Below are 20,136 nucleotides of genomic sequence, written 5' to 3'. Positions count from 1 at the left end.
CTGCTGCTAAGTTAACAAATTTCACGTCACATGCCAATGATAATAAACCTGAATCTGATTCACCTGCTGACTTGTACTCCTTCCCCTCCTGCCACCTTCTTATTTTGACTTCTTTCCCCTTCCTTTCCAGTTCTGCTGAAGTGTCTTGGCCCAAAGTATCAACTGATTATAAATCACTCTAGGTGCTGCCTGACCTGCTGAGTTCCTACAGCATTTTTGCATAAACAACAGGAATTCTGCAGATGCTGGAAATTCAAGCAACACACATCAAAGTTGCTGGTGAACGCAGCAGGCCAGGCAGCATTTCTAGGAAGAGGTACAGTCGACGTTTCAGGCCGAGACCCTTTGTCAAGACTAACTGAAGGAAGAGTTAGTAAGAGATTTGAAAGTGGGAGGGGGAGGGGGAGATCCAAAATGATAGGAGAAGACAGGAGGGGGAGAGTTAGAGCCAAGAGCTGGACAGGTGATTGGCAAGGGGGATACGAGAGGATCATGGGACAGGAGGTCCAGGAAGAAAGACGGGGGGGGGGAACCCAAAGGATGGGCAAGGGGTATAGTCAGAGAGACAGAGGGAGAAAAAGGAGAGTGAGAGAAAGAATGTGTGTATAAAAATAAATAATGGATGGGGTACGAGGGAGAGGTGGGGCATTAGCAGAAGTTAGAGAAGTCGATGTTCATGCCATCAGGTTGGAGGCTACCCAGACGGAATATAAGGTTATTGTTCCTCCAACCTGAGTGTGGCTTCATCTTTACAGTAGAGGAGGCCGTGGATAGACCTGTCAGAATGGGAATGGGATGTGGAATTAAAATGTGTGGCCACGGGGAGATTTTTGTGTGTTGCTCTAGATTTCCAATATCTGCAGAAGCTCTTGTGTTTATGCCCCCCACCCCCGTAATCATCTGCTCCTACTCCCAGCCATGCTCATTAACATCTAATTCCAACTTCTGCCCTTATCTTGTTTGGACACGACCATAACTATTACTGGAGAAGAAAAGAAGCAAAGAGTCGAGGGCAGCAGAGGTCACAGAAGGGGAGCAGTGAGAGGGCGTGAACTCCTGTCCAAGGAGAGATTTAAACTCTTAAACTTTTGGATGTTAATGAGCAAAGTTGTGAGTAGGACCAGATGATTACGGGGGCGGGGGGGCATACACAAAATTGTTTCTGCAGATACTGGAAATCTAGAGCGACATGTAAAAATACTGGTGGAACTCAGCTGGTCAGGCAGCATCTAGAGAGAGGAATAAACAAAATGACAGGTCTTCTGACTTTGTGGGTGTTGCTTGGATTTCCAGCATCTGCAGATTTTCTCTTGTTTGTGCTAACTATTACCTGTTCATTTACTGGACCTTAGTCATACTCAAGAAGCAGTCACTAGCCCCAACCTATCCATAACCCCCAACTTGCACCCTCATAGAACATAGAATAGTACAGCACAGTACAGACCCTTTGGCCCAGAATGTTGTGCCAACCCTCAAAGCCTACCTGCCATATAACTCCCCACCTTAAATTCCTCTTAAATTTTACTAGTGTATCTGCCTCCACCACTGACTCAGGCAGTGCATTCCACACACCAACCACTCTGAGTAAAAAAACCTTCCTCTAATATCCCCCTTGAACTTCCCACCCCTTACCTTAAAGCCATGTCCTCTTGTAATAAACAGTGGTGCCCTGGGGAAGAGGCGCTGGCTATCCACTCTATCTATTCCTCTTAATATCTTGTGTACCCCTATCATATCTCCTCTCATCCTCCTTCTCTCCAAAGAGTAAAGCCCTAGCTCCCTTAATCTCTGATCATAATGCATACTCTCTAAACCAGGCAGCATCCTGGTAAATCTCTTCTGTACCTTTCCAATGCTTCCACATCCTTCCTATAGTGAGGTGACCAGAACTGGACACAGTACTCCAAGTGTGGCCTAACCAGAGTTTTATAGAGCTTCATCATTACATCACGACTCTTAAACTCTATCCCTCGACTTATGAAAGCTAACATCCCATAAGCTTTCTTAAATACCCTATCTGCCTGTGAGGCAACTTTCAGGGATCTGTGGACATGTACCCCCAGATCCCTCTGCTCCTCCACACTACCAAGTACCCTGCCATCAAGCATTGATACCCCAGAGCACATTTTCCACCAAATGTCACCCAGAAATTCTCAGTTGATGAGTATGAGTTTCTATTGCTGAATTATCAAATAATACAGACTGCTATATGAACTGCTAAAAATCCATCTATTTCAAGCCAAACAGAGTTCAGTAAAATATGAATTATATAGTTAAAATATAAAAGAATACTACTAGGCAAATCTGTTAAATTTCTCCGTAGAAATTATAAAGAAAATATGTGTTGAATTAAAATGCAACTGAGATTTGACTTTACATACCTTTACACATGGTTCAGTTAACCGTGTGCACAAATAACCTGCCTCTTCTGAGCACTGATTGATTAGCCGGGACAAGTTCTGATAATCTGTCTCCTCATTGATTTTGTAGTGTTTCACTATGTCACCATAACGCACTGCAAAGGAAAGCCAAACTAAGCACAGTGGAGATGTCCAGAGCATTGCAGGATAAATGTTAATGCTAAATTAAAGTACAGCAGATTATATTTGCAATTACCGCATATCTAATGCAGATGGCATCAAGGTTGATGGAGTTGTGGATTGTCTGGAGTGTTGTTGTAGATTGCAATGTGACACTTATGGGATACAGAGCTGGGCTGAGAAGTGGCAGATGGATTTCAACCTGGAAAAATGTGAAGTGATTCATTTTGGGAGATTGAATTTGAAGGCAGAATACCTGGTCAATGGTGAGATTTTTGGCAGTGTGGAAGAACAGAGGGACCTTGGGGTCCACGTCCATAGATCCCGCAAAGTTACTATGCAAGTTGATAGGGTTGTTAAGAAAGCATATAGTGTGTTGGTTTTCATTAGTCAGGAAATTGAGTTTATATCACTCCAGATATTTCTTGTATGTTTCTGTATTTGCATGTGTATCTTGTCCACTGTGAAGGTTTGAATGACTTTAATTGAAATTTTATTTTGTAAGTCCCCATGCCCTGGAGAGGTCCTGGCACTTTTGGAAGGTATCATAGCTGTTTCACAAAGAAAGCGCCATTTTGGAGTTGCATAAAATAAAGCAAGGAGAAACAAGATCAAACCACACGCATGACTAGAGGCTACATAAAGTGGAATGAGTGTGATCCCATTTCGGGTAGGGGAATAAATTGATAACTAAGGCAGGGGATTTCTCTCTGGTCCCACCACCAGCTCTTGGGTCCTTGGAGACTCCATCTTCCTCTCACCCCACCATCCCTGAACACCCCAAACCACCCTTCGCCTCAAACATCTCCGACCCATTTCCCCCTTCTGATCCTAGATCTTATCCATGCCAGGTCTTCACTAATCCCTCCAACCTTCCCCTCTCTGAGGCAGAATGTTCTGTCCTCAGTAAGAGGCCTCACCTTTGTCCTCCTGCGCTCACACCTTAGTGAGTTCCGCACTGAGCTTTTCTTCTGCTGCCTCTGTCTCTGAGCCTACTTTGTTGGCAAGAACTCTCCACCCTGCACCTTCTCCCATCTTCAACCCTCCTCCTCTGCCTGGACACCCCACTCTGGTTGTCTGCCTGCTCAGAATCTTTTCATTGGCAACTGCCGATGAGACATCAACCATCTCAACTTCAACACCCCTCTCTCCAATTCCATCCTCACTCCTTTTGAACGTTCTGCTCTCCACTCCCTCCGCACTGATGCTAACCTCACCATCAAAACTGCAGATAATGGGGGTGGGGGGTGCTGTAGTAGTCTGGCATACTGACCTCTACCCTGCTGAGGGCCAGTAACAACTCTCAGACACCTCCTCTTACTGCTCAAACAGGACCCCACTAGGGAGCACTAGGCCACTGTCCCCCTCACCATCACTGACCTTATTAGCTCTGGGGATCTCCCATGCACTGCCACCAAACTCATAGTTCCTGCACCCTGCACCTCCCGTTTCCATCTCCTACAGAAGATCCACAAACCTGCTTGTCCAGATAGACCCTTCTTTCAGCTTGCTCCTGCCCCACTGAACTCATATCTGTCTTATCCCCCAGTTCAGTCCCTTCCTACCTACATCCGTGACACTTCACACACTCTGGATCTTTACAATGATTTCACGTTCCCTGGCCCTTATTTTCACTATGGATGACCAGTCCCTATACACCTCCACCCTCCACCAGGAAGGCCTCAAAGCTCTCCATTTCTTTCTGGACACCGGACCCAACAGTTTCACTCCACCACCACTCTCCTCCATCTAGCAGAACTTATCCTCATTCTTAATAATTTCTCCTCTGGCTCCTCCCACTTCCTTCAAACAAAATATGTAGCCATGGGCACTCACATGGGTCCCAGCTACGCCTGCCTTTTTGTCGGCTACATGGAACAGTCTATGTTTCAAGCTTACACTGGTGATTGTCCCACACTTTTCCTATGCTACATCGATGACTGCATAGGTGCTGCTTCCTGCACCCATGCTGAACTCATCAACTTCATCCACTTTTCCTCCAACTTCCACCCTGCCCTCAGATTTACCTGGTCCTTTTCCAACACCTCCCTCCCCTTTTTTGATCTCACTGTCTCAGTCTCTGGAGACAGATTATTTACTGATGTCTATTATAATTCCGCAGATTCTCACAGCTACCTGGACTATACCTCTTCCCACCCTGTTACTTGTGAAAACACTATCCCCTCCTCTCAATTCCTCTGTGTCCACCGCATCTGTTCTCAGGATGAGACTTTTCATTCCAGAATGAAGAAGATGTCCTCCTTTTTCAAAGAGCTTCCCTTTCTCCACCAACACCATCCTCAAATGCATCTCTTCCATTTCACGCATGTCTGCTCACACCGCATCCTCCCACCACCCTACCAGGGATAGGGTTCCTCTTGTCCTTACCTACCACCTCACCAGCCTCTGCATCCAGCACATAATTCTCCAAAACTTCTGCCATCTCCAATGGGATCCCACCACTAAGCACATCTTTCCCTCTCCTCCACTTTCTGCTTTCTGCAGGGATCACTCCCTATGCAATTCCCTTGTCCATTTGTCCCTCCCCATTGATCTCCCTCCTGGCACTTATCCTTCCAAGTGGAACAAGTGCTACATGGGCCCCTCCTTCCTCAGGGCCCCAAACTTCACCTGTAAGTCTACTGGAGTCATATACTGTGCCTAGTGTTCACGGTGTGGCCTCCTGTATATCAGTGTGTCACGACGTAGAATGGAAGATCATTTTCCTGACCAGAAAAAGTGGGATCTCCCAGTGGCTACCCATTTTAATTCCACTTCCCATTCCCAGTCTGCTGTGTCAATCCATGGCCACCTCCTCTGCCGTGTTGAGGCCACACTATGGTTAGAGGAACAACAGCTTATATTCCATTTGGCTAGCCTCCAACCTGATGGCATTGATATCAATTTCTTGAACTTCCAATAATGCTTCCCCCCCATACCATTCTCCATCCCCTTTTCCCTCTCACCTTATCTCCTTGACTGCCCATCGCCTCCCTCTGGTGCTCCTCCCCCTTTTCTGTCCTCCACGGCCTTCTTACCTCTTCTATCAGACTCCCCCTTCTCCCGTCCTGTATCTCTTTCACCAATCAATTTCCCAGCTCTTTACTTCTCTCCTCCCCCTCCCGGTTTCACTTATTACTGTGTGTTTCTCCCACCCCTTCCCACACCTTTTAAATCTACTCCTCATCCTTTTTTCCTCCAGTCCTGCCGAAGGGTCTCAGCCTGAAACGTCGACTGTACTCTTTTCTATAGATGCTGTCTGGTCTGCTGAGTTCCTCCAGCATTTTAACAGGAATTCTGCAGATGCTGGAAATTCAAGCAACACACATCAAAGTTGCTGGTGAACGCAGCAGGCCAGGCAGCATCTGTAGGAAGAGGTGCAGTCGACCTTTCAGGCCGAGACCCTTCACAAAACGTTGACTGCACCTCTTCCTACAGATGCTGCCTGGCCTGCTGCGTTCACCAGCAACTTTGATGTGTGTTCCTCCAGCATTTTGTGTGTTTTGCTTGGATTTGCAGCATCTGCAGATTTTCTCTTGTTTCAGGGTATTTCTATGATGCACTCCTTTGGGTGTCAGAAAAGAAATTAGTGTTCCATGATGTAGATTATATTGTTAAGTCAGTGATAAAGACAACTTAGGTCAGTGGTAATTAATCAAAGAGCAACCAGACGCGGGTGGAGATGTAATATATGTCGGCAGGGCTGCAGGAGTCTTCTTGTCAAGAAAAGATGGGCAATAACACCAGTGACTGTAACTTTTCATTAAGTCTAGTAATACATGGAATCAGCAGAGATGAGCTTAATAATAATGAAATAAATAACACCTACTATTTCAGGCCAGTACACCAGAGGGCGCTGCAGGAGGAGTGTAGACAAGTTGATTCAAGCTTATATCAATATCAGAAATCTAACGCGTGTTTGGTTTTAAGCTTCAGATAAACAATTTAATTACCAGGGTTTTACTGTGAAAATGGAAAGTTAAGTCAGTAAAGCATTGTGCTGAATTTAAAAAACAATAAATCTGGTCCACATTAGTTTCCAAATCCCAGGTATAAAAGGGATTAACATGGATATCTGAGGAAAGTTGTGCATACTCCTTCCTAATATTGGGTGATACCCAGTAATCTATTCATCATGGATATTATCACTTGTTAATAGATCTATTAAGAAGTGCAACTGAACACCAAGGACAAAAGTATATTTCTGAACTCTTTATCTTCTTAAGCAAGCCGGGAGACTCAGTAGCACGGATGCACCAGGTTGAGACCCAAAGGGTGTGTCTTTATTCTGACAGCACCAATACTGTCTCTGGCACAGGTCCGATTCCCAAATTTCATCCTCGCCTTATCAAGAAATGATAAAGTAACCCTTCATCATGGAAGGCTGATTATCTTAAAATATATGTGATGAATTTTATCAAAATACCTGACAGGAAATAAAGGTCATCCATTTCCTTATTCTGCCAAACTAGGAAGGAACCATTTTGGTTTTCATCTCGCAGCAGACACCTCTTTACATCTACATGGGTCATTCCGCCAAAGAACCATCTGAAGGATGAACAAAATTTTATTCAGTGACTTCTACAACCAGGATTATTACAATACAGAGGAAATCTCCTTTGTAGTTCTTACTAATGGATAAAGAATATGACAGGGGTCTTGAGAGGGAAACTTTGATATTTTTCCATACCATTTGACATGAGATATGTTGCTCCTGGTATTCAAGATTCAACATTGTTTATTGTCATTCTTCAATATACAAGTGTAAAGGGGAACAAAATGATTCTGGATCTAATACAATATAAAAACATGATAAGCACAACAAATATAAATATAAATGCAATCCTGAGTAACACAATGTAACGGTTGAGTGTGGTTGTATGTACATTAGATTAGCTTATATACATAGACTGGTTGAATGTGGTTGTATGTACATTAGATTAGCTTATATACATAGACTGGTTGAACGTGTATGTACTGTGCATAAAGTGACGCTAAGAGTTTGAGGGTGATTCTGACAGGAAATGATAAAATGACAATATGACTCTTGGCAAGAAGAGGCAGCAGGTCATATCAAAACACAGTAGGTCTGTGACTGTGTCAATGTGGGTATGAAGTGTGGAGTGTAAGTGCAAAGCAGCCGTGCACAGGGGAATGAAAGGTGCTGAGGGGCTGTGAAGAGGAATAGCTGATATGCATAGAGTGGTGGTGGGGTGGGTTAATGAGTGGAGATGTTCATCAGCCTGACGACTTGGGGGAACCAGCTACTTTTTTGTTTCAGTCTGGTGCGGATGCTGTGTAGCCTGTTCCCTGATGGGAGTTGGACAAACCGTCCAGAAGCAGGGTATTTTCATATCCAGGAAAAACATATACCCTGCATGTGTTCCTGATACCCATTGTACAGAGGCAACTCACACCTAATATTATAATATTATGAAAATATTGTCTGTGCATTGTAATATTGTTTTAGGGAAGATATATAAAATCCATTTGAAATATTTTCAATATTGTTGCTGTACAATAACAATGCTTAATGTTCAGATTATTATCAGTGTCAATATATCCCTGCCATTTGTGGTGGGGAAGAGTTTTAGCATTTGTTACATATTATTGGACAATTTGTTGTTCCTCTCAGTTTTTATAAAAACACAACTTCAGTATCAATTTTCTCTTGAATTTCAATAAATTACTGCATTTGATTTTTCCCGATTATTGAATTGAATTGACTTTATTATTTACATCCTTCATATACATAAGGAGTAAAAATATTTACGTAATGTCTCCATCTAAATGTACAATGTGCAATTTACAGTAATTTATAATAAATAGTATGTACAAAAGGATAGCCAATAAAACATAGAAATACAATTGTGTCAGCATGAGTTATGCAGTCCGATGGCCTGGTGGAAGAAGTTATCCCGGAACCTGTTGGTCCTGGCTTTTATGCTGCGGTACCGTTTCATAGAAACATAGAAAACCTACAGCAGAACACAGGTCCTTCGGCCCACAATGCTCTGCCAAACATGTACTTACTTTAGAAATTACCTAGGATTACCCATAACCCTCTATTTTTCTAATCCCTAAGTACCTATTCAGGATTCTCTTAAAAGACCAGATCGTATCTGCCTCCACCACTGTCGCCGGCAGCCCATTCCACGTACTCACCACTCTCTGCGTAAAAAACTTACCTCTGACATCCCCCTACTTCCAAGCACCTTAAACCTGTGCCCTCTCGTGTAAGTCATTTCAGCCCTGGGAAAAAGCCTCTGACTATCCACACGATTAATGCCTCTCATCATCTTATACACATCTGTTAGGTCACATCTCATCCTCTGTTGCTCCAAGGAGAAAAGGCCAAGTTCACGCAACCTATTCTTGTAAGGCATGCTCCCCAATTCAGGCAACATTCTTGTAAATCTCCTCTGCACCCTTTCTATAGTTTCCACATCCTTCCTGTAGTGAGGTGACCAGAACTCAGCACAGTACACCAATAGGGGTCTGACCAGGGTCCTATATAGCTGTAACATTACCTCTCAGCCCTTGAACTCAATCCCACGGTTGATGAAAGCCAATGCACCGTATGCCTTCTTAACCACACAGTCAACCTGCACAGCAGCTTTGAGTGTCCGACGAATTCGGACACCAAGATCCTTCTGATCTTCCACACTGCCAGAGTCTTACCATTAATCCTACATTCTGTCAACATATTTGACCTACCAAAATGAACCACCTCACACTTATCTGGATTGAACTCCATCTGCCACTTCTCAGCCCAGTTTTGCATCCTATCGATATCCAATTCTCCAGAAACTCTCCCATCTCCATTGATGATGCAAAGATCATTGCCAGAGGCTCAGCAATCTCCTCCCTTGCCTCCCACAGTAGCCTGGGGTACATCTTGTCTGGTCCCGGTGAATTATCCAACTTGATGCTTTCCAAAAGCTCCAGCACATCCTCTTTCTTAATATCTACATGCTCAAGCTTTTCAGTCTGCTGAATGTCATCCCTACAATCGACAAGATCCTTTTACGTAGTGAATACTGAAGCAAAGTACACTGCTATCTCCTCCGGTTTCATACACACTTTTCCACTATCGTACTTGATTGTTCCTATTCTCTCATGTCTTATCCTCTTGCTCCTCACATAATTGTAGAATGCTTTGGGGTTTTCTTTAATCCTGTCTGCCAAGTCCTTCTCATGGCCCCTTCTGGCTCTCCTGATTTCTTTCTTAAGCTCCTTCCTGCTAGCCTTATAATCTTCTAGATCTCTATCATTACCCAGTTTATTAAACCTTTCGTAAGCTCTTCTTTTCAGCTTGACTAGAGTTACAACAGCCTTTGTACATCACGGTTCCTGTACCCTACCATCCTTTCCCTGTCTCATTGGAATGTACCTATGCAGCACACCACGCAAATATCCCCTGAACATTTGCAACATTTCTGCCGTACGTTTCCCTGAGAACATCTGTTCCCAATTTATGCTTCCAAGTTCCTGCCTGATAGCCTCATATTTTCGCTTACTCCGATTAAATGCTTTCCTAACTTGTCTGTTCCTATCCCCCTCTAATGCTATGGTAAAGGAGATAAAATTGTGATCACTGTCTCCAAAATGCTCTCCCACTGAGAGATCTGAATGCTTCCTGAACACACCTAACAAACTCCACCCTATCTAAAGCCCTTGCTAGGAAGATGCCAATCAATATTGGGGAAATTAAAATCTCCCGCCATGTCAACCCTGTATTTATAGCACCTCTCCAGAATCTGTCTCCCTATCTGCTCCTCGATGTCCCTGTTACTAATGGGTGGTCTATAAAAAACACCCAGTAGAGTTATTGACCCCTTCCTGTTCTTAACTTCCCTGTTCCCTGCTGCAATCCCTCAGCCAAGCATTTATCCTCCACCTCACTCTGTTCCTCTACTTACTATCGCGTGGCACAGGCAGTAATCCCTGAGATTACTACCTTTTGAGGTCCTGCTTCTCAACTTCCTTCCTAACTCCTTGTAGTGTGTTTTCAGGACCTCCTCCCTTTTCCTTCCTATGTGTTGGTACCAATATGTACCATGACCTCTGGCTGTTACCTTCCCACTTCAGGATATCGTGGACACGATCAGAAACATTCTGGATCCTGGCACCTGGAAGGCAAACTGCCATCCGTGTTTCTTTCCTGTGTCCACAGAATCACCTGTTTGACCCATAATTATAGAGTCCCCTATCACTGCTGCCATCCTCTTCCTTTCCCTACCCTTCTGAGCCACAGGGCCAGACTCTGTGCCAGAGGCACGGCCACTGTTGCTTCCCCCAGGTGGGTTGTCCCCCTCAACAGTACTCAAACAGGAGTACTTGTTGTTATGGGGGACAGTCACAGGGGTACTCTCTAGTATCTGACTCTTGTCCTTCCTTCTCCTAACTGTTACCCACTTATCTGTCTCCCGAGGCCCCCGTGTGACTGCTTGCCTATAGCTCCTCTCTATCACCTCCACACTCTCCCTGACCAGATGAAGGTCATTGAGCTTCATCTCTATGGTTTCCCAAATGGTAGCAGCTGGAACAGTTTGTGGTTGGGGTGACTCAGGTCTCCAATGATCCTTCGGGCCCATTTTACACACCTGTCTTTGTAAATGTCCTGAATAGTGGGAAGCCATCTGCAAATGCGCTGGGCTGTCCGCACCATTCTCTGCAGAGTCCTGCAATTGAGGGAAGTACAGTTCCCATACCAGGCAGTGATGCGGCCAGTCAGGATGCTCTCAATTGTGTCCCTGTAGAAAGTTTCTTAGGATTTGAGGGCCCCACACCAAACTTCTTCAACCGTCTGAGGTGAAAGAGATACTGTTGTGCCTTTCTCATCACACAGCCGGTATTTACAGACCACGTGAGATCCTCGGTGATGTTTATGCCGAGGAACTTAAAGCTGTTCAACCTCTCAACCCCAGATCCATTGATGTCAATAGGGGCTAGCCTGTCTCCATTCTTCCTGTCATCCACAATCAGCTCTAATTACCTCTAATTACCTAGTTCAATGCCATCCTTTGGTACTGATTTGGGGTCTTATCTCGAACTTTGCTTAAGTTTCTAAAATCTCAAGCTGATTTAGAGGTATGTGTGCTCTTGACAGAGCTGAAGATTACACATCCTTCGTGAGCCAGCAGTCCCCTTGGCAAACTTTTAACTAACTTCAAACTGCTGTTGCAATAGCCTGTGCATATTAGTACATTTTCTTCTCACAGAGCAATAGAGAAATTGTTCAGTTTTACAGAAATTATTCCCTAGCTCGCAATTTTAGCAATTACTAGTATATACTTTTCTTCCTAAACCAGCAAATTATTTAGCAAGTAAAATTTTACTTCACTTTTCTAAATTAGCTGCCTTCCAAGTAACTGTTCATATGACTTCAAACATATTAATTTAAGTTGTTCCAAGTACAGTAACACCAAAGATTCCTCATCCAGTTTCTAAGGCAACCAATAGTTTACTTTTCTTCAAATGACTATTGGTCTCGCACGACCTCAAGTGAGTTCAGGTTGGGCAGGCTGGGGTTGTACTCACTCGTTCAGAAAAGTGAGAGACGACTTGATTGAAACATACAAGAACAGTAAGAGGTTGGCATATGGGTTGTGAAGACAGTGTTTCATTGTTAGTGTTTCTAAAATGAGAAGCTATTGTTTAAGACTGCAATGTTTCTCTGAGAGGGCCTGAGTCTTTGGAAATTCCTTCCTCTAGGTACAGAGGAATTAAAACCTTGAATGTACAAGGCAGAGGTAGATAAGCACTTGATAAGCCAGGAATTTAAATGTTTCCAGGGTTAGATGCAATGTGAAATTGAGGTCGACATCATATCAGGTGTGATTGTATGGAATGGTTCCAAGTCCAAAGCTCAAAGTAAATTTTATTACCGAAGTACATATATGTCACCATATACAACCCTGAGAATCATTTTCCTGTGTGCATACTGAATAAATGTATAGAATAATTACTATAACAAATCAATGAAAGACCACCCAACCAGGACGTTCGACCAGACTGTCGAAGACAACAAACTCTGCAAATGCAAAAGAAGAAACAATAATAAATAAATAAATAAATAAATAAGCAACAAATATCGAGAACATGAGGTGAAGAGTCCTCGAAAGTGAGTCCATAGGTTGTGGGAACATTTCAGTGATGGGGCCAGTGAGGTGAGTGAAGTTATATCTGATGGCTGAGGGGTAGTAACTATTATTAAACCTAGTGGTGTTGGTGGCTCTTGTGCCTTGTCCCGAGAGCAGCAGTCAAAGGAGAACATGATTTAGGTGGTGGGGATTCCTGATGATGGATGCTGATTTCCTGAGACAGTGTTTCATATAGATGTGCTCAATGGTTGGGAGGGCTTTACTCGTGATGAACTGGGCCGTATCCCTTAATTTTTGTAGGATATTCCATTCAAGGGCATTGCTGCTTCCATACCAGGCTGTGATACAGCCAATCAATATATTCCCGACGGCAGCAGGCTCAAAGGCACCAGCGATCTACCTCTGGTCCTAATTTGTATGTGTGTATGCAAGTGTTGCTTCCAGCCTTTCTCTGACAATTGGTTAAGGCATGAAGGGATGCAGGGAGAAGGCAGGAAATTGCAACTAAGAGGAAAAATGGATCAGCCATGAAAAAATGGTGGAGCAGACTCAATGGGCAAAATGGCCCAATTCTGCTCCCTTATTTTATGATCTTATGGTCTTATTATTCCCAGAGGGCAGTATCAATGACTGATCCAAATTCATTTTTTGCTCCCTCTTCTTGCACGAAAAGTGGCTCCAAACTTTCTCATCACCGACACTTAGTGGCCTATACACCTGCTCATTAATGCAAATATCTAGTAAGCCAATCATGTCAATGTGTAAAAGCATAAAGACATTGTCAAGAGGTCCAGTTGTTCAGACTAAACATCAGAATGGGGTAGAAATGTGATCTGTTACTTTGATTATGGAATGATTGAGGGTGATTTGAGTATCTCAGAAACTGCTGATCTTCTGGGATTTTCATGCATAACAGTCTCTAGAGTTTACAGAAGACTACGTGTAAAACAAAAAAAAAATCCAGTGAGTGGCCGTTCTGTGGGTGAAACTGCCTTGTTAATGACACAGATCAGAGGAGAATGGCAGATAGGTTCGAGATGGCAGGAAGGTGACAGCAACTCAACTAACCTTGAGTCGCAACAGTGGTGGTGCAGAAGAGCATCTCAATGCATAGCACATCCAACCTTGAACTAACTAGAATACAGTAACAAAAGGCCACTAACATATTAGGTAAAGGCTGTATCTAACAAGGAGGCCACTGAGTGATTGTATTTCGAACTCTGGCATCCTCTGTTCTTGCAGTGGGAGATGGTGTTGCACAGACAAAGTGTGGAAAGCCTAAACACGACTGGTGCAGGGGGACTGCATGTTTCATTGCTTCTAATCCCCATAATACAGGTGGCCCATAAGACCATAATGCCATAAGACATAGGAGCAGAATTAGGCCATTCAACCCATCAAGTCTGCTCTGACATTCCATCATGGCTGATCCCAAATCCCACACAACCCCATACACCTGCCTTCTCACCATAACCTTTGATGCCCTGACCGATCAGGAAAGGATCAACTTCCGGCTTAAATATACCCATAGACCATCTGTGGCAGAGCATTCCACAGATTCACTACTCTCTAGCTAAAAAAAAAAGTCCTCCTTACCTCAGTTCTAAAAGGTTGGCCCTCTGTTTTGAGTCAATGCCCTCTAGTTCTGGATATCCCCACCATAGGAAACATCCTCTCCACATCCACCCTATCTAGTCCTTTCATCATTCGGTAGGTTTCAATCAGATCCCTCTGCATTCTTTTAACTTCCAGTGAGTACAGGCCCAAAGCTGCCAAATGCTCCTCATAGGTTAACTGCCTTCATTCCTGAAATCATCCTTGTGAACCTCCTCCAAACTCCCTCCAATGACATCACATCCTTTTTGAGATATGGGGCCCAAAACTGTTGGCAATAGTCCAGGTGCGGCCTGACTAGTGTCTTATAAGGAACCACCATTATCTCTTGCCTTTATATTCTATTCACCTTAAAATAAATACCAACATTTCATTTGCCTTCTTTACCATAGACTCAGTCTGTAAATTAACTTCTGGGAGTCTTGCACGAGAACTCCTAAGTCCCTCTGCACCTCCAGTGTTTGAAACTCCCCATTTAGGTAATAGTCCACACTATTGTTCCTTTTACCAAAATGCATTATCATACATTTCCCAACATTGTATTCCATCTGCCACTTTTTTGCCTATTCTTCCAATCTATCTAATTCCTGCTGCAATCGCATTGCTTCCTCAGCACGACCTACCCCTCCACCTATCTTCATATCATCCGCAAACTTTGCCACAAAGCCATCAATTCCATTATCCAAATCACTGACAAACAATATGAAAATTAGCAGACCCATACTGACCTCTGAGAAGCACAGCTAGTCACTGGCAACCAACCAGAAAAGGCTCCATTTATTCCCACTTCTGCCTCCTGCCCCTCAGCCATTCCATTCCACTATCCATGACATTACCTTTCCTGTGATGCCACAGGATTTTATCTTGTTAAGCATTCTTGGTGGCACCTTATCAAAGGCCTTCTGAAAATCCAAGTAAGTGACATTCACTGCCTCTCCTTTGTCCACCCTGCTTGTTACTTCCTCGAAGAACTCCAACAGATTTGTCAGGCAAGATGCTCCTTTACAGAAGTCATGCTGACTTTGACTTACTTTATCATTAGTCTCCAAGTACCCAGAAACCTCATCCCTAATAATAGACTCCAACACTTGTCCAACCTCTGAGGCTAGGCTAATTTCCTTTCTTTTACCTGCCTCCCTCAAGAGTGGAGTGACATTTGCAATATTCCAGTCCTCTGGGGCTATGCCAAAATCAAGTGATTCTTGAAAGACCATGATCCGTTATCTCTCTCAGGACTCTAGGGTGTAGTCCATCTGATCCAGATGACTTATCCACATTAAGACTTTTCAGTTTGCCTAGCACTTTTTCCTTTGTAATAGCAATGGTACTCACACCTGCTCCCTGACACTCATGGACCTCTGGCACACTGCTAGTTTCTTCCACAGTGAAGACAGATGCAAAGTATCCATTACCTTCATCGGCCATTTCTTTGTCCCCGATTACTACCTCACCAGCATCATTTTCCAGTGGTCCAGAATCAACAGTCTCCTTCCTATTACTCTTTATATAACTGAAAAAAAAACTTTTGGTATCCTGCTTTATACTATTGGCTAGTTCATATTTCATCTTTTTTCTTCCAATAGCTTTTTTAGTTGCCTTTTGTTGGATTTTCTCTTTCAATATTTTTATTAAATTTCATATAGAAGAGTACAGAATTCATGACGATACATATTATGAATCAAAAAATAGAATAGTACAAAATGAACTATATTTAAATCATACTATTGCAATCACAGTACCCCATATTCATAATCAAACAAATGAATTAAATTGAATTATAATAGTTTTAGTAAAAAAAATCTAAACCCACTACCAAGATCAAAGCTGTTTGGTAAAGAAAAGAAAGACACAAAAAAATCCATATCATATTTATGTTATTAGCCAACATTTGTACTTTTACGCCAGATCAAAGGTTTTGAAAATATTTCAGTAAAGGTCCCCACAGTGTTTGAAAGTCTTGGTTAGAATCAGGAATTCAACAACGGATCTTCTCTAAATTTAAGCATGACATAACATCACGTAACCATTGAGCGTGAGTAGGTGAATCAATGTCCTTCCATCTAAGCAACACTGCCCTCCTAGCCATGAGAGAAATAAAGGCCAATACAGGCAAATCAGATGTCTCCAAAGTTATGCCTCTTTCTCCAACAATACCAAACATGGCAGTCAAAGGATTACACTTAAAATTTACTTTAAAAAGTACAGAAAAAGTTTGGAATACTTCCTTCCAGTATTTTTCAAGACTTGGACATGTCCAAAACATATGAATTAATGAAGCCTCTCCATTGTTACATCTGTCACAACAGGGAGATATATCCGCATAAAAACGAGATAGCTTGTCTTTGGACATGTAAGCCCTGTGGACCACTTTAAATTGTAGGCGGGACGGACGAGCACATAGTGATGAGGTATTAACCAATTTAAAAATTGCATTTCAGGTCTCTTCAGAAATTGAAATCTGTAAATCCTGTTCCCAGGCTTTTTTAATTTTGTCTAAAGGAGCCTCTTTCATTCCCAACAGCATCTAATCTAATCGCATAAATATTGGATATTGAGCCATTATGAAAAGGTTTCAAATTAAAAATTACATCTATTAAGTACTTATCAGGACTCATATGTAATTGAGATCGCAGTAAGTGTCTCATCTGTCGATACCCAACATGCCTTTTTTTGGATTTTAAAAGCTTCCCAGTTATCCAACTTCCCACTCATTTTGCTACATTACTGTTGACTGGAAAGGGACACTGGCAGGAAAGAGGGCAGAGCAGCAGTGGCTGGAGTTTATGCGAGAAGTGAGGAAGGTGCAAGACAGGTATATTCCTGAAAAGAAGAAATTTTTGAATGGAAAAGGGATGCAACCGTGGTTGACAAGAGAAGTCAAAGCCAAAGATAAAGCAAAGGAGAGGGCAGACAAGGAAGCAAAAATTAGTGGGAAGACAGTGGATTGGGAAGTTTTAAAAACTGTGTTGGGGCCACTTCTTTTTACATTGTACATCAACGATTTGGATTATGGAATAGATGGCTTTGTGGCTAAGTTTGCTGATGATACGCAGTTAGGTGGAGGGGCCGGTAGTGCTGAGGAAATGGAGAGTCTGCAGAGAGACTTCAATAGATTGGAAGAATGGGCAAAGAAGTGGCAAATGAAGTACAATGTTGGAAAGTGTATGGTTATGCACTTTGGCAGAAGAAATAAACGGGCAGACTATTATTTAAATGGGGAAAGAATTCAAAGTTCTGAGATGAAATGGGACTTGGGAGTCCTCGTACAGGATACCCTTAAGGTTAACCTCCAGATTGAGTCGGTGGTGAAGAAGGTGAATGCAATGTTGGCATTCATTTCTAGAGGAATAGAGTATAGGAGCAGGGATGTGATGTTGAGGCTCTATAAGGCGCTGGTGAGACCTCACTTGGAGTATTGTGGGCGGTTTTGGTCTCCTTATTTAAGAAAGGATGTGCTGACGTTGGAGAGGGTACAGAGAAGATTCACTAGAATGATTCCGGGAATGAGAGGGTTAACATATGAGGAACGTTTGTCCGCTCTTGGACTGTATTCCTTGGAGTTTAGAAGAATGAGGGGAGACCTTATAGAAACGTTTCAAATGTTGAAAGGCATGGACAGAGTGGACGTGGCAAAGTCGTTTCCCATGATGGGGGAGTCTAGTACGAGAGGGCATGAGTTAAGGATTGAAGGGCGCCCATTCAGAACAGAAATGCGAAGAAATATTTTTAGCCAGAGGGTGGTGAATCTATGGAATTTGTTGCCATGGGCAGCAGTGGAGGCCAGGTCATTGGGTGTATTTAAGGCAGAGATTGATAGGTATCTGAGTAGCCAGGGCATCAAAGGTTATGGTGAGAAGGCGGGGGAGTGGGACTAAATGGGAGAATGGATCAGCTCATGATAGAATGGCGGAGCAGACTCGATGGGCCGAATGGCCGACTTCTGCTCCTTTGTCTTATGGTCTTATTATATGCAATTTCCTTTTTTTTTCATGCAGTCCTTAACTTCCCTCGTCTATCCCGTGTCTTGTGAACTATTCCTAGAAACTTAAGCCATCTCTGCTCTGCAGACATCCCCGCCAATATCCCCCTCCCCCGTAAACCACAAATTATTGCCAGATGCCAGTCGGCTGCCACTCTCTATACTGCTTCCATTGTATTTATCAACACTGGTTAGTTTATAAAGTAGGGAAGGAAAGAGGCAGACGGAGCACAACTTTCTGAGCCGACACTATCTATGTAATAGAATAAAAGAGCAAAACTTCGCGCAGGCAGGCTCTCCTGCCCAACTCGCCCATGCAAAGCCAAGTGCCTTGCTGAGTTAGTCTGATTTGACCCGTATCTCTCTCCATCTTTCTTATCCGGCTTTATATTGCCGAACTATACAATACCTGCCTCACCTATGCCCCCGTGCAGTTTGCTACATACAGGCACCACCTCTGTGTGAAGGGACCCTTCCTTCTGCAAACCTTTAACGCGCAGATTTCGGAAACTGACGAGGAGGTGAGCGGTATCATGGGGCAGCCGTCGACTTACCGTGCAGCAGCCAGGCTCCCCACTTCGGCGACGAAGCTTGAAGGCACGTAACCCTCCTTCACTCGCTGCGCTACACCTTGACCTTCTATTTTTTTGACCAATGTCCATTCGCCTTCTCTGCTTACAATTTCAACCTTTTCCCCTTCTTTGACGAGGAGGTCCTCTGAAGTGCGGGGTTTGTAATTGTAGAGCGTGACATAACGCGACCGAGGATTATCTGGGTTCGTATAAAATAAACTGTCTGCTCGTTTTGAAGTCTCTTCATTGCTGTCATTAGAACTGGATCGACAGTGGCGGCAAGGGCAGAAAGCACAGTAATATTTACACAGTGCTGTGCCCATGACTGTCTCCGATCGACTTTGTTTTCATTGAATGTTAAATCCCATAAAGTCGTCAACGTCAATCCAGGAAGCAGAGTAGCAAATATGTTAAACCTTGTGTGAATTAGTTCTTCCTGCTTTTAAGATTCGCCGCCTCATGTGTACGCGCAGTTTTGAAATTGTTTGGCAAGAAGGTTGATCCAGTGTGTGTGTGTGTGTCTGTGTATGTATATATATATATATATATATATATATATATTCCTGTTTATTATATACTGTATATAGGAATATATACACACACACACACACACACACACACACACACACACCCATACATGGTCCCCATCGTTAATTCCCTATCTTTCTCCTAATTTGCTTTGATTGTGCCATGGTTCTGCCCGTTAATTTCCCATTTGCGTCTAATTCTCTTTGAAGACGGCACACCTGGTTTCCATCAAGACATGCAGCATAAGAACCCCGGCATTACAACCTCAAGTTGAAACACACCAAGGAGCAGTCGTAACAAGGTGGATGAATTAAAAGTGCAGATTGTTGTTAATGAATATGATACAGTTGGGATCACAGAGACATGGCTCCAGGGTGACCAGGGATGGGAGCTCAACATTCAGGGTTATTCAATATTCAGGAGGGATAGACATGAAAGAAAAGGAGGTGGGGTAGCATTGCTGGTTAGAGAGGAGATTAACGCAATAGAAAGGAAGGACATTAGCCGGGAGGATGTGGAATCGATATGGGTAGAGCTGCATAACACTAAGGGGCAGAAAATGCTGGTGGGATTTGTGAACAGGCCACCTAACAGTAGTAATGAGGTTGGGGATGGTATTAAACAGGAAATTAGAAATGTGTGCAATAAAGGAACAGCAGTTATAATGGGTGACTTCAATCTACGTGTAGATTGGGTGAACCAAATTGGTAAGGGTGCTGAGGAAGAGGATTTCTTGGAATATATGCGGGATGGTTTTTTGAACCGACATGTCGAGGAACCAACTAGAGAGCAGCCCA

The 20,136-nt window shown here is 43.3% G+C and overlaps 1 protein-coding gene across 2 annotated transcripts in view; it reads right to left on the bottom strand.

Annotated features, from left to right (window-relative positions):
* Window positions 1-19,180, bottom strand: part of si:ch73-340m8.2 (tyrosine-protein kinase SRK2) — a 50,761-nt gene extending 31,581 nt beyond the window's left edge. For both annotated transcript variants that reach the window (XR_010016342.1, XM_063035387.1), the window contains exons 1-3: window positions 18,794-19,180; window positions 6,967-7,088; window positions 2,382-2,515 (exon numbers count right to left, since the gene is read on the bottom strand). Coding sequence is in view for 1 of the 2 variants with exons in the window: in XM_063035387.1 (XP_062891457.1) it covers window positions 2,382-2,515; window positions 6,967-7,088; window positions 18,794-19,134 (597 nt within the window). In the remaining variant the exon portion in view is untranslated. The remainder of the gene's footprint in view (window positions 1-2,381; window positions 2,516-6,966; window positions 7,089-18,793) is intronic.
* Window positions 19,181-20,136: the final 956 nt, after the last annotated feature.

The sequence above is a fragment of the Mobula hypostoma genome, chromosome 2, assembly GCF_963921235.1.
Source record: "Mobula hypostoma chromosome 2, sMobHyp1.1, whole genome shotgun sequence".
NCBI classification, from domain to species: Eukaryota; Metazoa; Chordata; class Chondrichthyes; order Myliobatiformes; family Myliobatidae; genus Mobula; species Mobula hypostoma.
Note: the sequence above shows the minus strand (reverse complement) of the source record. Positions and strands in the feature narration are given on the sequence as shown.